Source organism: Calonectris borealis, chromosome 4 (assembly GCF_964195595.1).
Source record: "Calonectris borealis chromosome 4, bCalBor7.hap1.2, whole genome shotgun sequence".
NCBI lineage: Eukaryota > Metazoa > Chordata > Aves > Procellariiformes > Procellariidae > Calonectris > Calonectris borealis.
Genome location: NC_134315.1, coordinates 44,338,877 through 44,358,950, shown reverse-complemented (window position 1 = coordinate 44,358,950; position 20,074 = coordinate 44,338,877). Strand labels below are relative to the sequence as shown.

Below are 20,074 nucleotides of genomic sequence, written 5' to 3'. Positions count from 1 at the left end.
AATCGAACATATAAATGCTTTGCAATGTGAAACATGAAAAAAACAATCCTTTAACTGGATGTCCATATCTCACGAATAATTTTTTTGCTTCCATCTATCTGCAGAACCATCTTCCACCTGTAAAACAACACTCTCATATCACATGCAGGAACTGCGTGTGAGACAGTGTAAATTAGTTACTCTTTGCAGACTTCTCAAAATCTACAGGGAATAAAGATATATTAAAGCAGATGAGGAATTTAGTTTAACTGTGTGGCTACTGTATAGTAAAAGACATTAAGACTGTACTGAACAGTGCAGAGAAAACGAATTACTGATTAGATACAAGAAAGGTATGTCCATTCTGTGTGTTGAGTGAAGAGCCCTGTGGAAGAAACGGCAACAGAATTAAGTTAAGATTGCATTATATGTCTACCCAAAAAGAAAGACAAACAGTGCTTGTACAACATGAATTTTGACATTTCCCAGCATTTTATCAATTGGCTTTTTCTCACTGATGTAATTCTGTCCCTTTTTGAGAATGCTACTATGTCAGTGGCAAGATAACATTCTTCCACAGTAGTAATGTCTTGCCAGGAATATCTAGCGGCTTTTAAACAAAGTAACTAAAGCTAAGTGTCGTGGTTTAACCTGGCAGGCAGACAAATACCACACAGCCGCTCACTCACTCCCCCCACCCCCAGCGGGACGGGGAGAGAATCGGAAGGGTAAGAGTGAGAAAAACTCGTGGGTTGAGATAAAGACAGTTTAATAGAACAGGAAGAAAAAGGGGAAATAATAATGATAATGATAGAATATACAAAATGAGTGATGCACAATGCAATTGCTCACCACCCGCGCTGACCGATAACCAAGTAGCGATCGGTACTTCCTGGATCACGCCTACCCTTCATATACTGAGCATGACGTCACATGGTACGGAATACCCCATTGGCCAGCTGGGCTGGCTGTCCTGATTATGTTCCCTCCCATCTTGTGCACCTAGCTCAGTCAGTAGGCACGGGAGCTGTCCTTGGACTAGGAGGGCACTTAGCAACAACTGAAAACATCCGTGTGTTATCAACATTCTCCTCATACTAAATCCAAAACACAGCACTAGGAAGAAATTTAACCCTACCACAGCCGAAACCAGGACACTAAGTAATGAGGATACATGCGATTGCTCTGGCAAGTAAGGAACAGAAGCTCATACACTAGATGTCTTCAGGTGCAGTCTGCAGATACTCCCTCCCATTCCTCCTTCACCTTATACACACTGGACAGCCGGAGGCAGATCTGGTACACCCCTAGAGTATACACGTCAGCAGAGGTTAGTTGCCAGGGCATTCACCTGGATCTCCAACAAGTACTGTGTCCATTATGTGCTTCAAGGCACAGCAATTCTGCTATTAGCCCTTGATATTTAAAGACTGAAGTTAGGTCAGATACATCAACACACCCTTTTCTACCATATAAACAGAACTTCACAGTATCAGATGAAGTGTGAATTGAATGTGAATTAAAGTCTTCTAGAAACTTTTATGTGCTGAGGTATATGACACTTACAGAAATGCTTTCTAGAACACCATCATATTTAATGCCGAGCATTTAGTAAATTACTTTTTAGACAACCAATAACTAATACACAACTGTAAAAAATGTTTCACCTTTGAAAGGTAACTGTTGCCTTTAATTGTACCTTATCTGAATAATGAGAACTCTGTAGAGGTCCATGACTTTTTTTGTGCATTTAAAATTAAACAGGGCATGCTATCTAATTCTAATTAAAAAAATACTGGTGAATAATTAAATTCAGATTCACCTGATAATTATTAGTTCATATGCTACAAATACTTCATCCATATAGGGAAAAAGTTAACAGTGTTTTTTTCTTATTATTACAAACTGTGGTCATGGATAATGATTCTGACACTAGCCAGTGAGAGAGAAGAGAATAAGAGGCTCTACTGCTGACTCCTCAACTCTTCCACACCCTTGTCCACTCAGCTCTAACCAAACCTTCCAGTGTACAGAAGAGGCGAGTAAGTGATCTAGTGCAGGTGAAACTGGGGATATCAGTAGGCATTGCAGAATTCCAAAATCTTACCACCATAGTCTACGAGTCGCACACCACAGCCTTCTGCACTGTTACCTACCCTGAACTGAACGTTCATAGGGCAAGCAGAGAAACCTAGATGTTATAGTCCAAACAAATAGAATGGCTGAGAAAAGAGAATTTGGAATATCCTCTCAAATTTACATGCTCCTACCAATAAAGCTCACAGTTCTTCCTTCTCTGCCTATTTTCTAGATGATCCACAATGGGTGGTTAGGAGATTTTTGTATGATGCAATCAACAGGATCTCTGAGAAAAGAGCTCTTTGCTAGAGTACCACAAAGCTAGATGCTGAAGGAGAGAATGAAGTTAAATATTTCTTCCAGTATCACCATGTGTCTTATTGGTAGAAATCTCTCCTGTAGAAATCCACATTCATGCATCAATACAGATCTCTGTTTTCTCCCTGTTTTCAGAACCTGATATCTCTGACAGTTGAACAGATAATCTCTGATTACCAGTACTCAGTCTGTGTGCTTTCAACTTCATTTCATGCTATTTTGGTTATCCATGTCCCCCATTTTCTCACTTTATCCCCATTTCACAAAGCTTACATACATTCCCCTACTCAAAATATTGCTTTTACTGTATTTTGTGCAAATTGCTATGTGAAATTAGGGCCTCAGATTTCAGTCTCCTAAAATAAAATATGTAAGAAACTACAACGTGCTTTAACTGCGTTGATGATTCCTGTCACCAATCATAGGGGTGGGGAGGGCAGAGTGAGAATGGATCAGGGTATGTTCCAGGTCCAGTTCAACACGGAGCATTACTTGATAAGGAACATGGCAGAGAGGTAAAGGACTGCTTGATGCAAGAGGCCAATTCCAGGCAATGGCTGGTACTGCTTCTTTGAGCAGCGGTGTCACTTTAGGTTGGCTTAAAAGGGAGGTGAAAACATGGCCAGGGTTAGTGTCGTGGTTTAACCTGGCAGGCAGCCAAATACCACGCAGCCGCTCACTCACTCCCCCCACCCCCAACAGGATGGGGAGAGAATCGGAAGGGTAAGAGTGAGAAAAACTCGTGGGTTGAGATAAAGACAGTTTAATAGAACAGGAAAAAAAAGGGGAAATAATAATGATAATGATAATGATAAAATATACAAAATGAGTGATGCACAATGCAATTGCTCACCACCCGCGCTGACCGATAACCAAGTAGCGATCGCTACTTCCTGGATCACGCCTACCCTTCATATACTGAGCATGACGTCACATGGTATGGAATACCCCATTAGCCAGCTGGGCTGGCTGTCCTGATTATGTTCCCTCCCATCTTGTGCACCTAGCTCAGTCAGTAGGCACGGGAGCTGTCCTTGGACTAGGAGGGCACTTAGCAACAACTGAAAACATCAGTGTGTTATCAACATTCTCCTCATACTAAATCCAAAACACAGCACTAGGAAGAAATTTAACCCTATCCCAGCCGAAACCAGGACAGTTAGTGACGTTAATGTGGGGGTAAACCTAATTTTGAAATTATTATGCCATTTTATAATCCTTGACAAAAAGCAGCCAAGAAGGCACAAGCAGTTGCAATATAGAATTTTCAACTAAAACCAGCTAGACATAATGCCAAGATACCACATTTTCAACTAATCCAAGCTTTAGAAGCTAAAAATTAATGTGCAAATTTATCTCTGAAGTGTCATCCTGATCTATAGATGCCTTTTTGCCCTGTCAGCAACCTGTTAATCATGTGCATTACCTGCCCAAACAATAGGAGTTTGGGTAAAAAGCTTTTCAGCAAACAAGTATTGCTATTTAAAGTGAAAAAAACATTTAAAAAATACTAACCTTAATGACATGCAACTAGCATTTTGATCAGAGAACAAAAGGAAACGTGCCTATTGAGCCAAGACCCTGAGCGAAGACAATCTTCTGTGGTTGAAAGAGAACTGATGATACCTTGTTTATAAAGCTATGAACTAGAGAAAGTAATTTACATGACAAAATGAAAATCTGTATGTACAGTTTCCTTCCTGTTCGCCTCTTCAGCACTCTGCAGTGCAATGGCATAAAAAGAAAAGCCTGAAATCAGGTCAACTACCTATTCAATCTTTTTCGGACACCTTAGAAAGCATATTAAGTCACAGAAACATGCAGATAGATGCCTACTAGGATTATTTAAATTAGGCACCTACCTGTCTTTGCTTTCATACTTAGAGACTTTTAGAGACACATGCTGCATAGGAGCTTCTGAAAATGCTTCTAAGGACCTATCTGCTTTTTAATCAGCCATCTGAATTTTTAGGCACCTGCTCAGTTTGGTAAATATATACCTCACCATCTTATTCTATACATTTTGCAAACAGGTAAACTAATATTCTCAAATGGAATGTAAAGCTTAATTAATGCTAAATCACAAAACCCTGTGAGATCCCTACTTGAAACATACTATTTGCGGCATTAATAATAATGCTTCTAGCCATTTTTCGCATAAAATAATGTAATATATTACCTCATAACCAAATTAATATTTCAATATTCCTTGAAGACAATAAATTCTGTAAAAAACAAGATATTTCAAATATAAAAAAAAATAATATTTAAAGAGTGTTTTAGAAAAACTAATTAACAAAAGGGGTAAAAATATATAACCATATTACTCCTACCTGTATTATTCCTTCTGATCTTGGCTTATTCCAAAATTATAAACACTGATGCAGTTTGAAAATACACTAACAGCTTATTGTAAGCATGCTTAATATAAATAATTTCTCTTTCTGACATATACATGCCTATACTTAAGTCTATAAATTCTGGCTCTTATTCAGAGCTCTTGCCCATATAGCCCAAATTTCAACACTTCATCAGGCTCCTTGTTTCAAACTTCCTCATCATTTTTAGCAGTTCCAAGCTACAGATACACAGAATGTCACTCAACACTGTATGTATATGAGATCCTCGGTGTACCTCATTGCTGGCATTCATAGTTTTGTAATCTGGAGAAAATTTTTTGAGACAGAAAAAGCAATATTGCTCAGACAACACTAACTTTACATTTTTCAAGTTTCCACTTCAAATTTGAAAATTAATATTCAAAGAAAAATTGAAAATGTGAGCAAAAACTTTCAATTCTCCTAAACCATCATCTTAAAAACAGCTGACTGTTTTGGTTCAAAATCAGCCAAGAAAGATCTTCACTGATTTTCAGCTGACATGCAAATTTCTGAGTAATAGCAAAGGTAAAATAGAAGTAATGGCAAAGCTATAAAGCCTTATAATAAGACACAAATGGCTTTTAAAAGCATGGAATTTTTTGTTAAAAGAGTCTTCATATTGCTTATTAACATGCATTATCACTGTATTTTTAATATGATATGGTTTCCTAACCCATGCTGGCTGATTGCATTACTAATTAAACAAGTTCAATTTATCTAATTATATCTAAGTTGAAATATTTATAAAGTTATATGTGAGCTAAAATAGCATCTAAAGGGCGTGCTCATTACTCTTCAATTACAGGAAAAATAATGAAAGTAATAAAAGTAACGTGCACGGACTTAGCTAGTCCATGCTGGGTTATCCTGTCCAAGTTTCTAAGACATTTAAACTACACTATGTCAATTGGGGGGGGGAGGGGGAGAGAAAGCAAAAAAAGAAATTCTGTATAGTTACTTACATTTATGTGAAACCTTCATCAGTGCACTACAGAATCACCCTTTGGATCAGCAGTTAGACACACCTAGGCACTCTCAGTTTTCTTACCATCACATTGCCTCTACAGCTCTCTACTCTGTTTTTTTGCCCACCTAAAAATGTATGCTAAAATTCATTTGAACTCAAACTACTAGATTTTATGTATTAAACAGTCCAAAACAGAAGGCTACATGTGCTGCCACTGAAGGAAATGTTTATGAAATTCCATGCTCATAATAGTTTTCATTCTGTCAGGGAAGAAACATGCTATTGTGCAAGTGGGAGTTAATATTCCAAAGCATGGCTGGTTTTCCCTAGATTACATGTATCTCTTTTTGAATTTAAAGAGATATATCTTGTGTACAGACACACAGAACTGTGCCTAAATCTTTCTACTTTTTGCTGTTAGTACTTACTTTCTAAAATATACAAAAGATTTCACTGTTCTGTGTCAAACACATATGGATTAAAGTCAGGAAAACAAAAAGCCAAGTCTTCATATGTCACGTTCTGAATGAAGAGCTAGAGTGGCAAATTTTGTTACACAAACTCTTATTTTTCTCTTCCAGTAAGTCCATGGTGGTCTCTCTCAGTTCTCATCAATGGACAAATCTGTTCTTTCTGGACCTAAGTTATTTTACTTTCATAGTTTTTTTCTCATTTACTCAAGGTCTCATCCAAGAGTACCTCTGTTGTTAAGAAACACTTGGTTTCACTTTGATTTCAAAATTAATGTAGAAAAACAAACAAGCAAGCAGAGCGAGTAGGAATGCCTTAACTTGTGGAAGAAAGGTCTATTATTATTTGCTTCTTGTAAATTTATCAGAAAGTAGACAGCTTAAAAGTCATTGGACATATAAATAAACAGGTTGAAGAGTTCTCTTTGCTAGAAATGACTGAAGTTAGGATAGATCACAACCATACCCCTGAAGAAAACTGATGAAGGTAGAAAGAAGGAAGGATTCCTGAAGGACTCCATGTTCTCAGGAGAACCTTAAGGATTTTGTTTGAGAGCTGGCTAAAACATTTTGACCATTTCTGAAACTGTTCATTTCTTCAAGATTTTTTCTTCCCCGCCCCGAGGTAGGGTGACAGGTGTATATTAATGCTTCAAAGAGTCTTGAAGTAAACAGGAACTTCACAGCAACACCTAATGTTGTAAAATTCACACAACCCAGAAACTTCTGGATGTGTGTTTCCATATGTGGCTTTAGGTATTTTAAAGTGACATGATTTTGGGAGGGAAGTGAATGTGTTACCAGGCACCACATCCCAGACAGTTTTCTGTGGTTCAGTTGAAGAACTGCATTATTTTACAGCCATAAACGTAATATGCCTGAGCTGTGATAACATGTATTTGTTTAGTATCACAATGTTGAATTCTAAATGTGTCTTATTAAAGTCCATTAAATAAGATTAGTATGCATATAACAGAAGACTACACAAACATCATCCCCCTTTCAATAATAATTTTAAAATTCTAAATTACAGATGTATTCTAAGCAGAGAATCTTAAGTATATAAAAACGTAGTATACTGTCATTAGAGCATCAGAAATACTGAAAACTTGAAGGAATATTCGAACAATCCTGATAAGTCTAAATTTGTTTTCAGTGAAATATCTACATAGTAATTGGTACATGTTTACAACATTTCATTGTGAGCTTTTCAAAATCACAAATAAAAAGAAATTATAAACTTGGAAGATGATTCTTTAATGTTACAGATATTTTACCTCATTTGACATCTGCTAAATTACTAGGACTGAAGCTTTTCTTTTTCTCTGGGACAGCATAATTAGTTTATAGCACAGCTGGTCTAAATTTCTGTTATGGTATCTGATGTTACTACTTGAAACTTCACAGTATTTCAGTTTCTTGCTACGTGCAAGTGTGACCTACATGAACAGTGTGTAAGAATATTTTTTTAGAAGCTAAACACTTTGTTCTGTTTGATTACTGAATTTAATTGCAAGTTCAAAAAAATTTTAATTTGAATAATTACCTTTTTCCTAGTAATTTTCACTTCCATTTGCAGTTCTGTAGCTTTTCAAATGCTTACTGTTCTGTAACTTGCTAAAGAAAACCAAAATGGCTAAGTAATGTTAAGTACATCTTCTTTTGTGTCTGCTACATCTATGTTGTTCCAAAACCCTTCTTAAAGGGAAAAATAAAATTAATCTTGAAGAAAATTAAATGTTCAGAAAAAGAGAAAGAAATTAGAGCCAATATACATCTATTGTAACTCTCCATAACACATGGTACATGGAACAGGCTGTTTTAAAGCAACAAAATGATCTGTGGGTCCACCGCTACTTGATAAGCCTATGTTTAAATTCCACCATGACTAAGAGGAGACAAGGAGACACATTCAAGGAAAAAAAAAACCAGGGTCCCACGGTTCAGTGCATTGGGAAGTGATGTCTGTTTTAAATACACGTGTAAAAACAAATGGTGCATCGGAATTAAGAGAAAATAGCAGAGAAAAAGAAGATAGATACCAGGCATTTAAGTTACATTTTTGGCCTTTTTTTTTTTTTTGGTACCATTCTGTAGCTGCATATTTTATCCTATAGCACAAATTTAGGAAAATGATCCCTTTTAAGGACCTAAACTTACTGACTTCCATGGCACACTAGTGATAGGGAGAAAGAGAAAAACTGCTTTCTGAAAACAAAGGTATAATCATCCCATTCATATATCTATAGCAAAACGAGAAGTGGCTTTGTCGTTACATTTTCTTCCATTTCTCCACGTATCTGGAGTGCCCGCCTTGTGTACGAGGACAATTTAGGTGGCCATGGCTCTCCCCCGCCCCAGGACACAGATAGGAATGTTCCAAAGAGAACGGAATGACAGGCCCAGAGTGGGATGTAAGGCTGTCAGAGACACGAGAACAGAAATGTACCACCAAACTTCTCCCTTTCTAATAAGTGCTTACATACATGCATTTACCATGCGATCTCCTACTCTGGCACACTCTTTGGGGTCTTCTTTCAGAAAACTGTTAGTGTAATATTTAAATGTTTTCACTGGGCCAAGACCTGAGCCAGTTTTCTGGCTTGCTGTTTGCACTTTCAATCTCATCTTCTTTAATCCCATTCTTATCACAGATTGTCTGCTACTAACTCTCAAAATTTGTTCCTTAGGTTGACAGCATCTGGTTTCACGCCCACTGTCTTTAACCACTCTCTCTCTTCCTTTATAAAAAGGTTCTTTTCCATTTGTTTCGAAAAAAATGCCCAAACAAAAGCCTCCCAAGATCATAAAAAACCTCTTATCCCACTTAACTATCTCTCCAATTACTACCCTCTTTATCCTCCACTCCATTGAAACCATGCTCATTAATGAGCTTCTGCTTGGTAAATCTGAGACAATCTTCTCTTTTGATCCCCTTCTTGCAACGACACAGCTCATCACTATCTTCTCCACCGTTTTGTCCGGTGCCTTAATGTTTCAAACAGCTATGCAAATTTAAGAACATTATTTATCGTCTCTTAATGCTCCAGACCTATCTTTCTATCAGTTTCTTTTCAGAACCATTTTCTGCTCCCCACCATCACTCCACAAGCACAACTATGCCAGTGGCAGCTCCTGTGTCCAGCCCCTATGTATTTCTGCCTGCATATGATGTTGATACATTCTCCTGGAAAATAATTCTGCCGAAATAATTCTGATTATTTTAGCTGTAATTCTAGTTACAACATTTTGAATACTATGTTCAAAAGATTAACTTCTGCTGGTTACAGCTACCATTCAGAGCAAGACTGTTCTTTAATCTCCAGATAGGTATGGATGTCTCTAATGCAACCTAACAGTTTAAGAAATCCGAATCTTTAACTGTCTTCTCAACTTCACTTTAAGTAATTTGATATTTCTTGTTTTATTGGCTGTCCTGTTTGACAGTTAACATACAAATTTAGATTTTCATGAATAGGTTCTGAATCTGAGTTCTTTCTGCATTCATTAGTGGGCCCCTCACTACAAGAAGGACATGGAGGTGCTGGAGCGTGTCCAGAGGAGGGCAACGAAGCTGGTGAAGGGCCTGGAGCACAAGTCTTATGAGGAGCGGCTGAGGGAACTGGGGTTGTTTAGCCTGGAGAAGAGGAGGCTGAGGGGAGACCTCATCGTGCTCTACAACTACCTGAAAGGAGGTTGTAGCGAGGTGGGTGTTGGTCTCTTCTGCCAAGTCACTAGCGATAGGACAAGAGGAAATGGCCTCAAGTTGCACCAAGGGAGGTTTAGATTGAACATTAGGAGAAATTTCTTTACTGAAAGAGTGGTCAGGCCTTGGAACAGGCTGCCCAGGGAAGTGGTGGAGTCACCATCCCTGGAGGTATTTAAAAGACGTGTAGATGAGGCGCTTAGGGACATGGTGTAGAGGGCATGGTGGTGTTGGGTTGACGGTTGGACACGATGATCTTAGAGGTCTTTTCCAACCTGTATGATTCTATGATTCTATCATTATTTTGTATCAGTATACTGCTGCTGTGATATGAGACACGTTTAATAAACACTGACACTTGTTTCACTTTCCCCTATTTGTCCTATTCTCTTATTGGCTTGTCCTTCCAGCCTAGATTGTTTCTAATCTAGAGAAAACTTAATACTGTTTTAAAAAACAATGTAAAGGCATTTATGAAATGAATGAAAATATAAAAATATATAAAAATATATAAATTTATTTTTAAAAATTTGAAATATATGAAAGCTGAAGAAAAAGTTTTCCAGTCCATAAAGTAGCATTTTTTAATTTTTATTGAAGTACTAAAGCTTATGCAATTTTAAATGTAAATCCAATGTATAATTTTAAATTAAACAAACATAGTATTCTGGAAATGAAAAAAGGGAACCAAATTCAATTCTTATTAGTATAAATATGTCATCCCAGTCTAAGAAATACTGAGCTGCTCAGAATTTCAAAATATTGAAGATTCTATAAAGTAATTTGTCATCTAAGCTAACATCTCCATTTTCTACAGCTTTAGCAGCTATTTATTTTGAATGCAGTTGATAAAAAGAGATCCATTATATATAATTTGGAATTTTTAGTATATCAGCCTATTTGGAAAACTGGATTAAGTAAAGTGAGTCATTCTTCTGACGTTTCTCTGCCTTTTTCTGAATACCACATCCTATCAATTTAAAGGTTCCAGATAAAATTTCAGGCATTATTGGCAAAACCCAATTGATGGTGGAAACTGGAAAACCAGACAATTTAATTTCCTGATTTTTTATTATTAGCCTTTTTTAAGCATTTAAACAATAAACAAGGAGTTTTCATTATTTTTGTAAAGATCAGTTTATCCTGATAAAGTATACTCCACGGATCAATTAATCAAGATACATTTTATCTCACTGACTACTGGTCGTCTCATTCAAGAAAGGTTTGTTTGAGATTTTTTGTTTGGGTTTTCTTTTGGTGGGGAAAGAGGGTGGGACAGGAGGAGGGCTGGTCATGGTTTGTTGTTTTTTCTTCTTTTTTCATTTGCCAACAACTTTGTGTTATTTGCCAACGTACCTCAGCCACAAGCCCTTCATTGTAACAGTCCAACGTGGATTTGGCCTGTAGAAGGCTTTAAAGTTACCCACTTGAACAGGGTGATTTTGACTGGGTCCTGCTTGGGAACTGGATAGAGACACGAATATTAATTTTGAGAGGCCCCTTTTGACAAAACCTACTTTTATTAGAAAAACAAATTGAAAGTATGTTACTTTCTGGTGCTGGCAGACCACCTGGAAGAAGCTGCTTCTTCCAGCTGCAAGAATATGGAGCAGCATGCTGTCAAATAATTTATTTCAGAGAGATTACATTATTTTATTACTAAGGATGGTAGGCAATGATTTAACCTTGTTATTTTTGGCTACGTTTCAACTGACAGTTAAGTCTACAGCAGATTGCTTAATAACAATGCAGATAAAAAACAAAGGCATAGTGGATTAGCCCAATTTAAAAAGTAAGACTGACATACAGTGAATGAGGTCTGTGAAAATTACTTTCATTTCCTATTACAAAATAGTTGGATCAGATATTTCAACATTCTGATCTCTCATGATCCCTCACAAGATAACAATCTGGAGTAATTTGAATAAAATAATCCTAGACATTACAGAAACTGTACGTTTATGGTTTTAGTGCAATCTATTCTGAAGTAGAAAGGAATTGCCAGCAGCTCAGGCATGTGTCCTGAAAACTCGCAATAAGCTAATAAATAAGTTTAAATCCATTTAACTTTTATAATAGGACAATGTTTAAAATAACATCAAAAATTAAAAATGTTGCTACTTTTTTTGTTATGCTTCCTCCAACAAGATATCTTATACCAAACACACTGCTAAGAGATACATATTATTAAGTAAAAGTATTAAAAACACCTGAAATGAATAAAAGCAGCAATGATTTTAAAAAGAAAAATGTTAAATATGGGATGCCCTGAGAATAAAAATCTAGGAATTTAGGTTAATGTAAAATTATAAACAAAATTTGGATAGAGTATGCAACCAGTACAAAACTCCCCCCTGCACACACAGTGTGATTTTATCCACTGGCTCTCTTTTACCCTTCTAATGAGAAAGGAATCATAATTTGGGACACTGAAGAAAGTATTTGAATATTAAAAAAATCTAAATCCACACACCTATCCATCTGTAAAGTATAACAAGAATTCATATCTTTTTTCTGACTGTTTGCTTTTCTGTACCTTTTACATCTTAGTCTCAGAAGCTAGTTTAGATCCATTATTTTTGTAAAACATTATTTTTATTGCTATTTATGCCCATAGGGATGTCATCAATCACACAAAGTTTTCATATGTAGAAGAAAAAATATTTCATAAAAAATTCACTGTCAATATCAAACCAACTTGAGCAAACTGTTGCTAACAATAAAACTAATCTAGGACTTACTGCCAAGATGATTCTGGAATAAAATCATGGAACAATGGGCATATTCTGAAGATTAATTTATTTCTGTGGTATTTTCCTTTCAAAATACTCAAAACATTGCTCATTGATCTTATTTAAGGTTAGATTTCTTTATAGCAGGACTACTTGTCGACCATGTTCAACCTAAGAGAGAAAACTTCAGCCTATTTTACAAAACACCGGAGTTGTAATTAAAATATGCAAAAACCACTCAAAAGACAGTTCATCTGATATGTGACCATATTTTTTTTCCTTCCTGGCCATTTTTCAGGACGTCCAGTTATATTATAGTACAATATGGGAGAATTGTTTCAACAAAAGCATTCAGGCCTGAACATCATCATCTCATCCACAGTTACACCAGCTTTTCTGTATGCATGCTGGAGAGCAGTGAGTTGCATCCCCGGGTAAAATAATGGCAGGAGGTGGGCTGCTGCCACAAAAGACCCCATCTGAGCTGCACTCCTTGTCCTTATTGTTTCCATATTAATCCCGGGAAAGATGAAGCTAGAAACAGGCTGCAAAAGCTGTCCTGACAGCAGTGACCGCGTTTTCCCTGGAAAATGGATGGGGTGCCAAATATATAGGGGTACCAAAGCCCTATGCTACAGCACTGCTTGAGAATTCCTAGAGTTAAAATCAATAATGCACTTTCAAGTGCCAAACTTCAGAGAAATGCAGAAGGTAAACTAGACTAATGAAGTGTAAAACACATGCAGTATTATTTTAAAGGCTATTAACTAAAAATTGTTTATAACACCACCCTGGTAAGGAAACAGCAGAATCTCTTTATACTGAATTTCTTCTCAGATAATAATTAATGTTCACTTTGATTACTCAACATTTCAGCAAGTAATATTTTTATTTCAACATTCTTGGAATGATAATAACGAATATCTTACACCTGCTATTTTTCCTTTACACTGACTGTATGTGACTAATTGTGGGCTGAGAACATAGTAAACCTAACCTGGCCTGCTAAAATGAATGCGAAACAAAACATCCTTACCTGACTCTGTATAAGCTCAATTTAGAAGTTAACCTTTCTTTCTACATTGTCTACCTATTATATAAACTTTTTGTTTTTTCTGAAGCAAAAAACATGTATGGAATATCTATAGTTACATAATTTAATACAAACATTTTGTCGCTGTTTAACCCTAGCCAGCAACTAAACACCACACAGCCACTCACTCACTCCCCCAACCTCCGGTGGGATGGGGGAGAGAATCAGGAGAGTAAAAATAAGAAAACTCGTGGGTTGAGATAAAGACAGTTTAATAATTGAAATAAAGTAAAATAATGATAATAATAATAATAATAATAGTAGTAATAATAATAATAAAAGAATATACAAAGCAAGTGATGCACGATGCAATTGCTCACCACCCGCCGACCGATGCCCAGCCAGTCCCCGAGCAGCAATGAGTGCCCCCCAGCCAACTCCCCCCAGCTTATATACTGAGCATGACACCATATGGTATGGAATACCCCTTTGGCCAGTCTGGGTCAGCTGTCCTGGCTATGCTGCCTCCCAGCTTCTTGTGCACCTAGCAGAGCATGGGAAGCTGAAAAGTCCTTGACTATGTAAGCACTATTCAGCAACAACTAAAACATCTGCGTGTTATCAACATTATTCTCATACTAAATCCAAAACACAGCACTATACCAGCTGCCAGGAACAAAATTAACTATCCCAGCCAAAACCAGGACATGTTTGCATGGGTTTGGCCTGAAAAGGAAGGGCATACTCCCAAAGTAGCGTCCATCCAATAATTGCCAGCTGCCTGGCTGTGTTCTACAATACTATTACTATTTACTGACTTGTTTTCCGAAAATGTATTATACCATTTGCCACAATCATTGACAAATGCATTTTAAATACAAGAAAATTGCTATATAAACTCCTACTGAATCTTGATGACACAATGAAACTAAACTTTGCCTGGAGTAAAGGAACACAAATATTCGTCTTTATGTCAATTTTTAAAACAACTGCTCCCGAAATAACCTTGCAAAGACCTCTATTTTGATGCAACTGAACAATGGAATATGAAATCATAACGTTATCGAAAAGAAATACGAATAAATATTTATAGACTAATACAGATCTTCTGTGGTCATCAACTTTTTTTTAGCATTTTGCTGCCATAAACTTAGATTTGAAATCTACCATTACAAGGTAATGGAAGACAAAAGGAAAATCCTGCAAAAGCTCTCTGATGCCACATTAATTCTGCATTATATGCACATAAGGGACATAGAGTTTGGAAAATATGTACTATTGCACTGACTGCAGCTCTGATAATGCACTGGAATGGAAGCAGACTGCATCTATTTAACTCACTCATTTCTCACCATTCTGTTTGAGAATCACACCCTCACCTTTAACACATGACCTAATGTAAAAATATCTGCATCTCATCATTTTTTATAGACTTCTGTACATCTACTTCAGATCAAACCCTGAGAGGCCATAAGGGTCACTTCTGTCTATAGGACTATTCAGAATACAGCATTCCTGTATGATAATATAGGAAATAAGCAATGAGGTTAAAACTGGTTGTGATGTTTATATTACATCAGGAAGAACGTAGGGAGAGATTGTAATGGATGAAGTATACAGTATTAAAAAAAAAAAATTGCTCATTCAGTATTATCTATATCAAATTATCTACCTTGTCTACTTAAATTTTAAAATCGTAGAGACTACCGTCTGTTTTATATGTGCAGGCTAGGTTTGGGGTTTAAAGACTGACTGAGCCTTCACATGGCACAGCAAAAGAAATGCTAAATGACAGTATCATCTAATGTCTAGTAAGATGCAAGCACATTTCAAGCTCTTGATAAAACATAGACAGGAGATTACTGTGAATGAAAATAAGAATATTTTCAAATACCTAAATTAAAACTTTAAGTCATATCATCACTGGAAAGGAATTATTTTTCTACTAAGTCAGAGTCCAAAATTCATGTGTAGGGCCTTCACATGAAGGCCCTACACATTCATTCCTGGTGTAAAGAGTTAGAAATCTTTTTTTTTTTTTAAAGGAAAATTAAGATTCTTGACCAGTTCCCTCTAACTAAATATTCAGTTTGTAAAAAAAACATTTTCTAATTTAAGATTTAGGATTGCATAAGAATTGTCAAGGTTGAGGAAGCACTAGTTATATTCTGATGCTTTTATTTTATCAAGAAGAAAATATCCTTGGAGAGGATACTTAGTGTTCAATCCAACAGCCAGTTACTCCTGGAAACTCTAACCCTTTTTTGTAAAGTTCAGACTTACTTTGCAATTGCAGTAAAGAAACAAAAAAAAATTCAATATAGCAAATACTAACTCTAGAATCTTTAAATACTGGGAAATATCGTAAAAATATTTTGCTTAAAATGCTATATGGAAATTTTTTCTTTATAAGTAATGAACACAGAGGTTCTGCATCTCCGTCAATTTAATCTAGAACAACCAGTATTATCTTTATTACTATATTACTCTTGAAGTACTCGATATTACCTACTATTAGAAACATTTTGTTAGTTGAAGGACATGGTGTCAGAATGACAGAATACAGTAGTTCCTCTTACACTACTGAATTGCATGCCATTTCTGACAAAAATGGGTTCATCAAGAGCACACGTTTGTTTCTGCTAGAGAGGATTCAGTTGTTAATATTGGCCGAACATTCTTCTACTGAAAGTTTTATGAGAGGATGCTAGACAAATTGATTTCTCCCAAGTTTCACCTGAGCACTGTACTAATGCAGTCCCATGGTTTCTGGACTTCAGCATGAACAGCACAAAAAAGACTTTTCTCCAAAAAAGACTGGGTAAACTGACAGTAATGTTTTTTAATTACTATTCTATCTCCAACTAAGTATGACAGAAAAAACAGGAGGGTTCAGGAATACAGAAGGAAGATTTGATTATGGTCTTAAAATACATAAAAATCTGTTGCAAGGAAAGATATGTAACAATTATTTACATTATTACATTTTTTATCTGGGTATATTACATCTATGCCTAGGTGCTCAGAATGCGAAGCATTCCCTCAATGGTCAACTGGAAAATCTGACTTAACATGTTTATCCTACCCTAAACTGGGGACATGCAACGCTTTATTCCTTATTCAAAACCCTGCCTTGGTGTCTGTCGCAGATAGACTTAACTTGGAGCTCCATTATATTGTGAAGCACTCTTACACTGTGCTTCTTTGGGTTTCATGCTGTTTAGGATTTGCTACCATTTTGCTTTTTTGTCTTACGATATACTAGAATTGCTGTAGACTGCAGCCTGTAATATATATTTTAGTCAAAACAAATAAATGTTGATTTGTGTTACAATACAGTATTTTATTTTCCAAGAGCTGGAATTGACGGGAAGAATGAAAGAATAATTTAGTTCTTTATTTAATTCTTACCTGAGAAGAATATGTGTGACCATCTGATCCACAAACAGGATTGGTATAAACTACTGGACACTGCTTGCAGTTTGATGAAATGGGACCACCCCTCCACTGTTTATGGCCTAAACCAGCCTCTTTCATACTGTAAGTAAACAAAAAGTATGTAATTCTGATAAGCAGTAGTAAAAATAGAACATATTCAGGGTATTTTAATGAGCCTTTATAAACAGTAAGCCATACATAATTTCAGCCATAAAGTTTTATTCTAAGAGCTGCCACAGTCTTTGGTATATACTCGCTCACCTTCGTACATTACTCACTGTAGTGATACTTGATACCTGCGTATTATTTCACTTTCTAAGACATCTTAGTAGAAAGAGATGATTAAGATGATGCTTTGGTGACTGTTACACTTATTGATCAGTGAAAGACATCTGACTTGTGTGATATTTACTTTTTTTGCTGTTATTAAATAGTACGAATGGAGCTGTTGTATTAATATCGGTGTTTAAGGAGATAACATTTAGACTAAAAGTCTAAAATAAGTTACTGACGCTTCCTTAGAACACTCTCCTAGCCTTCAGTAATTTGTGGCATATGGCGATCCTCAGACAAACATGTTTTCCCCTTGTAGCTTTGAATTAATTTTTATTTCATGAATTTTTCCAATTGCTTTCTGCAACTATGAAAGCATTTAGCAGCCATTGTATCCTGAAACAGCTGTTTTACGAGAGCCGCCTGATTCATAGACTGACCTACAATATGCTTTATCTATTAATGGCTTCCATATAAATAAGAAAATAGAACAATAACACATGATTTTTATATTGTGTTTTCTGCTTGGAATCTTAATGAGGAATCTAAAAATGATTATGCTTAGAATACAGCAATGACTTATCAGGACACACTCAAGTAGTAAATGTTCAAACTTATCTTATAAAAAACTCAAATCAAATCTTCTTTAATGGAGCAGAACTCTCAGCTTGGTTCACCTACAGACAATCAGGAATTATTTTGCTAATTAGTCATGAATCACTGTTTGAGAAGAACTTGTCTGGATTAATAAAAAGAAATTAAATTAGAGAAAATAAACTCCTCATCCTCTGGTTTTATGATGTGCAGAATGAAAGGCTCAAAGCACACACCTAACAGTAAACTGGTGATGATCAAAACCAAAACCCCATTTCTCAGCTATGCTAATGTTTTTATGCTATTCATAATTTTAATGTGGTCTTCAAGAAGACAAAAAAAAAATCATGTAAATTATAGAAGTTTACATTCAGATCATGTTTTGTGGCTAAATTTTGAACTGCACAGATTTTTTACAGTGTAAATAGGGACCTGAAATGTTGTACACAGAAATTATCCGTTACTGCTGAAAAAGCCAGTAATAGCTTAAATTATATGTAGCATATTGAGTGCTAAAATATCTGTACAGGGAGTTTTTATGTCCATCAGGAAGTATAAAAAAAAGGAAAAAATTCAAACATACCACCCTAATTAATAATAAATAACAATCCTTTCTGCTGAGTTGCATCATTTGAAGACTAAGAACAAACCATATCATTTCTATTATAGTAAAGAAAAGCAAAGTTGAACTGTATCTTTGCTTATGTATAGTATATAGTAATAATCTGACTATTGCTGCTCCTCTCACTTGACTGAAGAGTATTCCAATCATCCACATGAGCTCCAGCGTAATTAGACTATTTAGATGGCTGCATCTTCCTCTTATGTCTTGTTACCTTTATAGCTCACAATTTTCCAGAAGTGACCCAGTAGCCTGAGGTTCCTGACAGGACCAGAGTCCCAAGTATCAACCTGATGCAATTTCTGTTTATGTGAGATACAGTAACTTTAAAACACTGCATATATCAATTGCAAAAGTTCCAGACATCAACAGGGAGAACGCCATTAATATCAGCAAAAACCAGAAATTGGAAGCAGGATTTGTGAGATATATAGGGGCTGTTGGGTGTAGATGCTTACAACGTATCAAAGAAAGGACTAGTGGTGATTGCAGGGTTTTAGCATATCTGCACCCTTGTACATGCCATCAATGAAGTTTAAAGACAAGAAAAGACAGAGGGGGAAAGAAAAAAGAAAAAAGCCCTTTTAGATGAAGGAAAACGGTAAATAAAATCACCTAAAGGAAGGAAAAGAGAATGATGTGTCTCAGGAACGACCACAACAGGGGTGGACACTAGAACAAGCTCAGGACATGGAAATTGCAGGTCTGTTGCAACCAGTGGAGAGGTATGAAGAAAATGGAAAATATTTTATGTAGTCAGATAGATTACCTTCTCTCAACTAACCTCTGCTTTGTTAGGCTTTTAAATGCAGGCTGTCCCAGGGTACTCAATTTAGGGTGAAGAGATTCAAGTTATACACAGAACTCACCTGAGACCTTCAGCAAATCACTCTTCTCAGAATCTTGGTTTCTATGTAACTAATACAAATTTTCTACAAAACAGAAATATCTGTATTTTCCAAACTTGGAATGGAAGGTATAATGATAAATAAATTTTAAATAATGATACTTTGAAGGTATCAATCCAGAGACACCTGGTCATGGAAATGCTTTGGATGGACATGTGTTCAGAAGCTTTAGTACAATGATGCAGAAACTAGATTCTGTATTATCATGGCTGCCAAATAGCTATTTTTTGATTGTCAGTCACTGAGATAACAGGCAAATATGAAAAGTCAATTTAAAAGATTTTTAATACTAGTTATGGTACATACATGCATTTCATAGAATATATTAATAATGCCTTTTACTTATATACTCAAACATTTCCTTTCACCATTATTTAATTGCATTAGATTTGTTCCTATTGACTATTTCTTTGTTAACAGGTGGTGTGTTTATTTTTTTTACAGCTAGGCAATGAGAGTACATACAAACTATTGACGTGGAAATAACTGAGAAACTACTGTGGTGATATAAATCATCTTGAATTAAGATCATTGGTGTATGTCCACAATGTCATGCAATAAGATACAAAAAGAC

General features: G+C 36.0%; 1 protein-coding gene across 1 annotated transcript in view; it reads right to left on the bottom strand.

Moving 5' to 3' along the window:
* The window catches only part of SPOCK3 (SPARC (osteonectin), cwcv and kazal like domains proteoglycan 3), a 232,363-nt gene that overhangs the window by 64,048 nt on the left and 148,241 nt on the right, over positions 1-20,074 (bottom strand). The window contains exon 5 of the mRNA XM_075149396.1: positions 17,077-17,203. Coding sequence (XP_075005497.1) covers positions 17,077-17,203 — 127 coding nt within the window. The remainder of the gene's footprint in view (positions 1-17,076; positions 17,204-20,074) is intronic.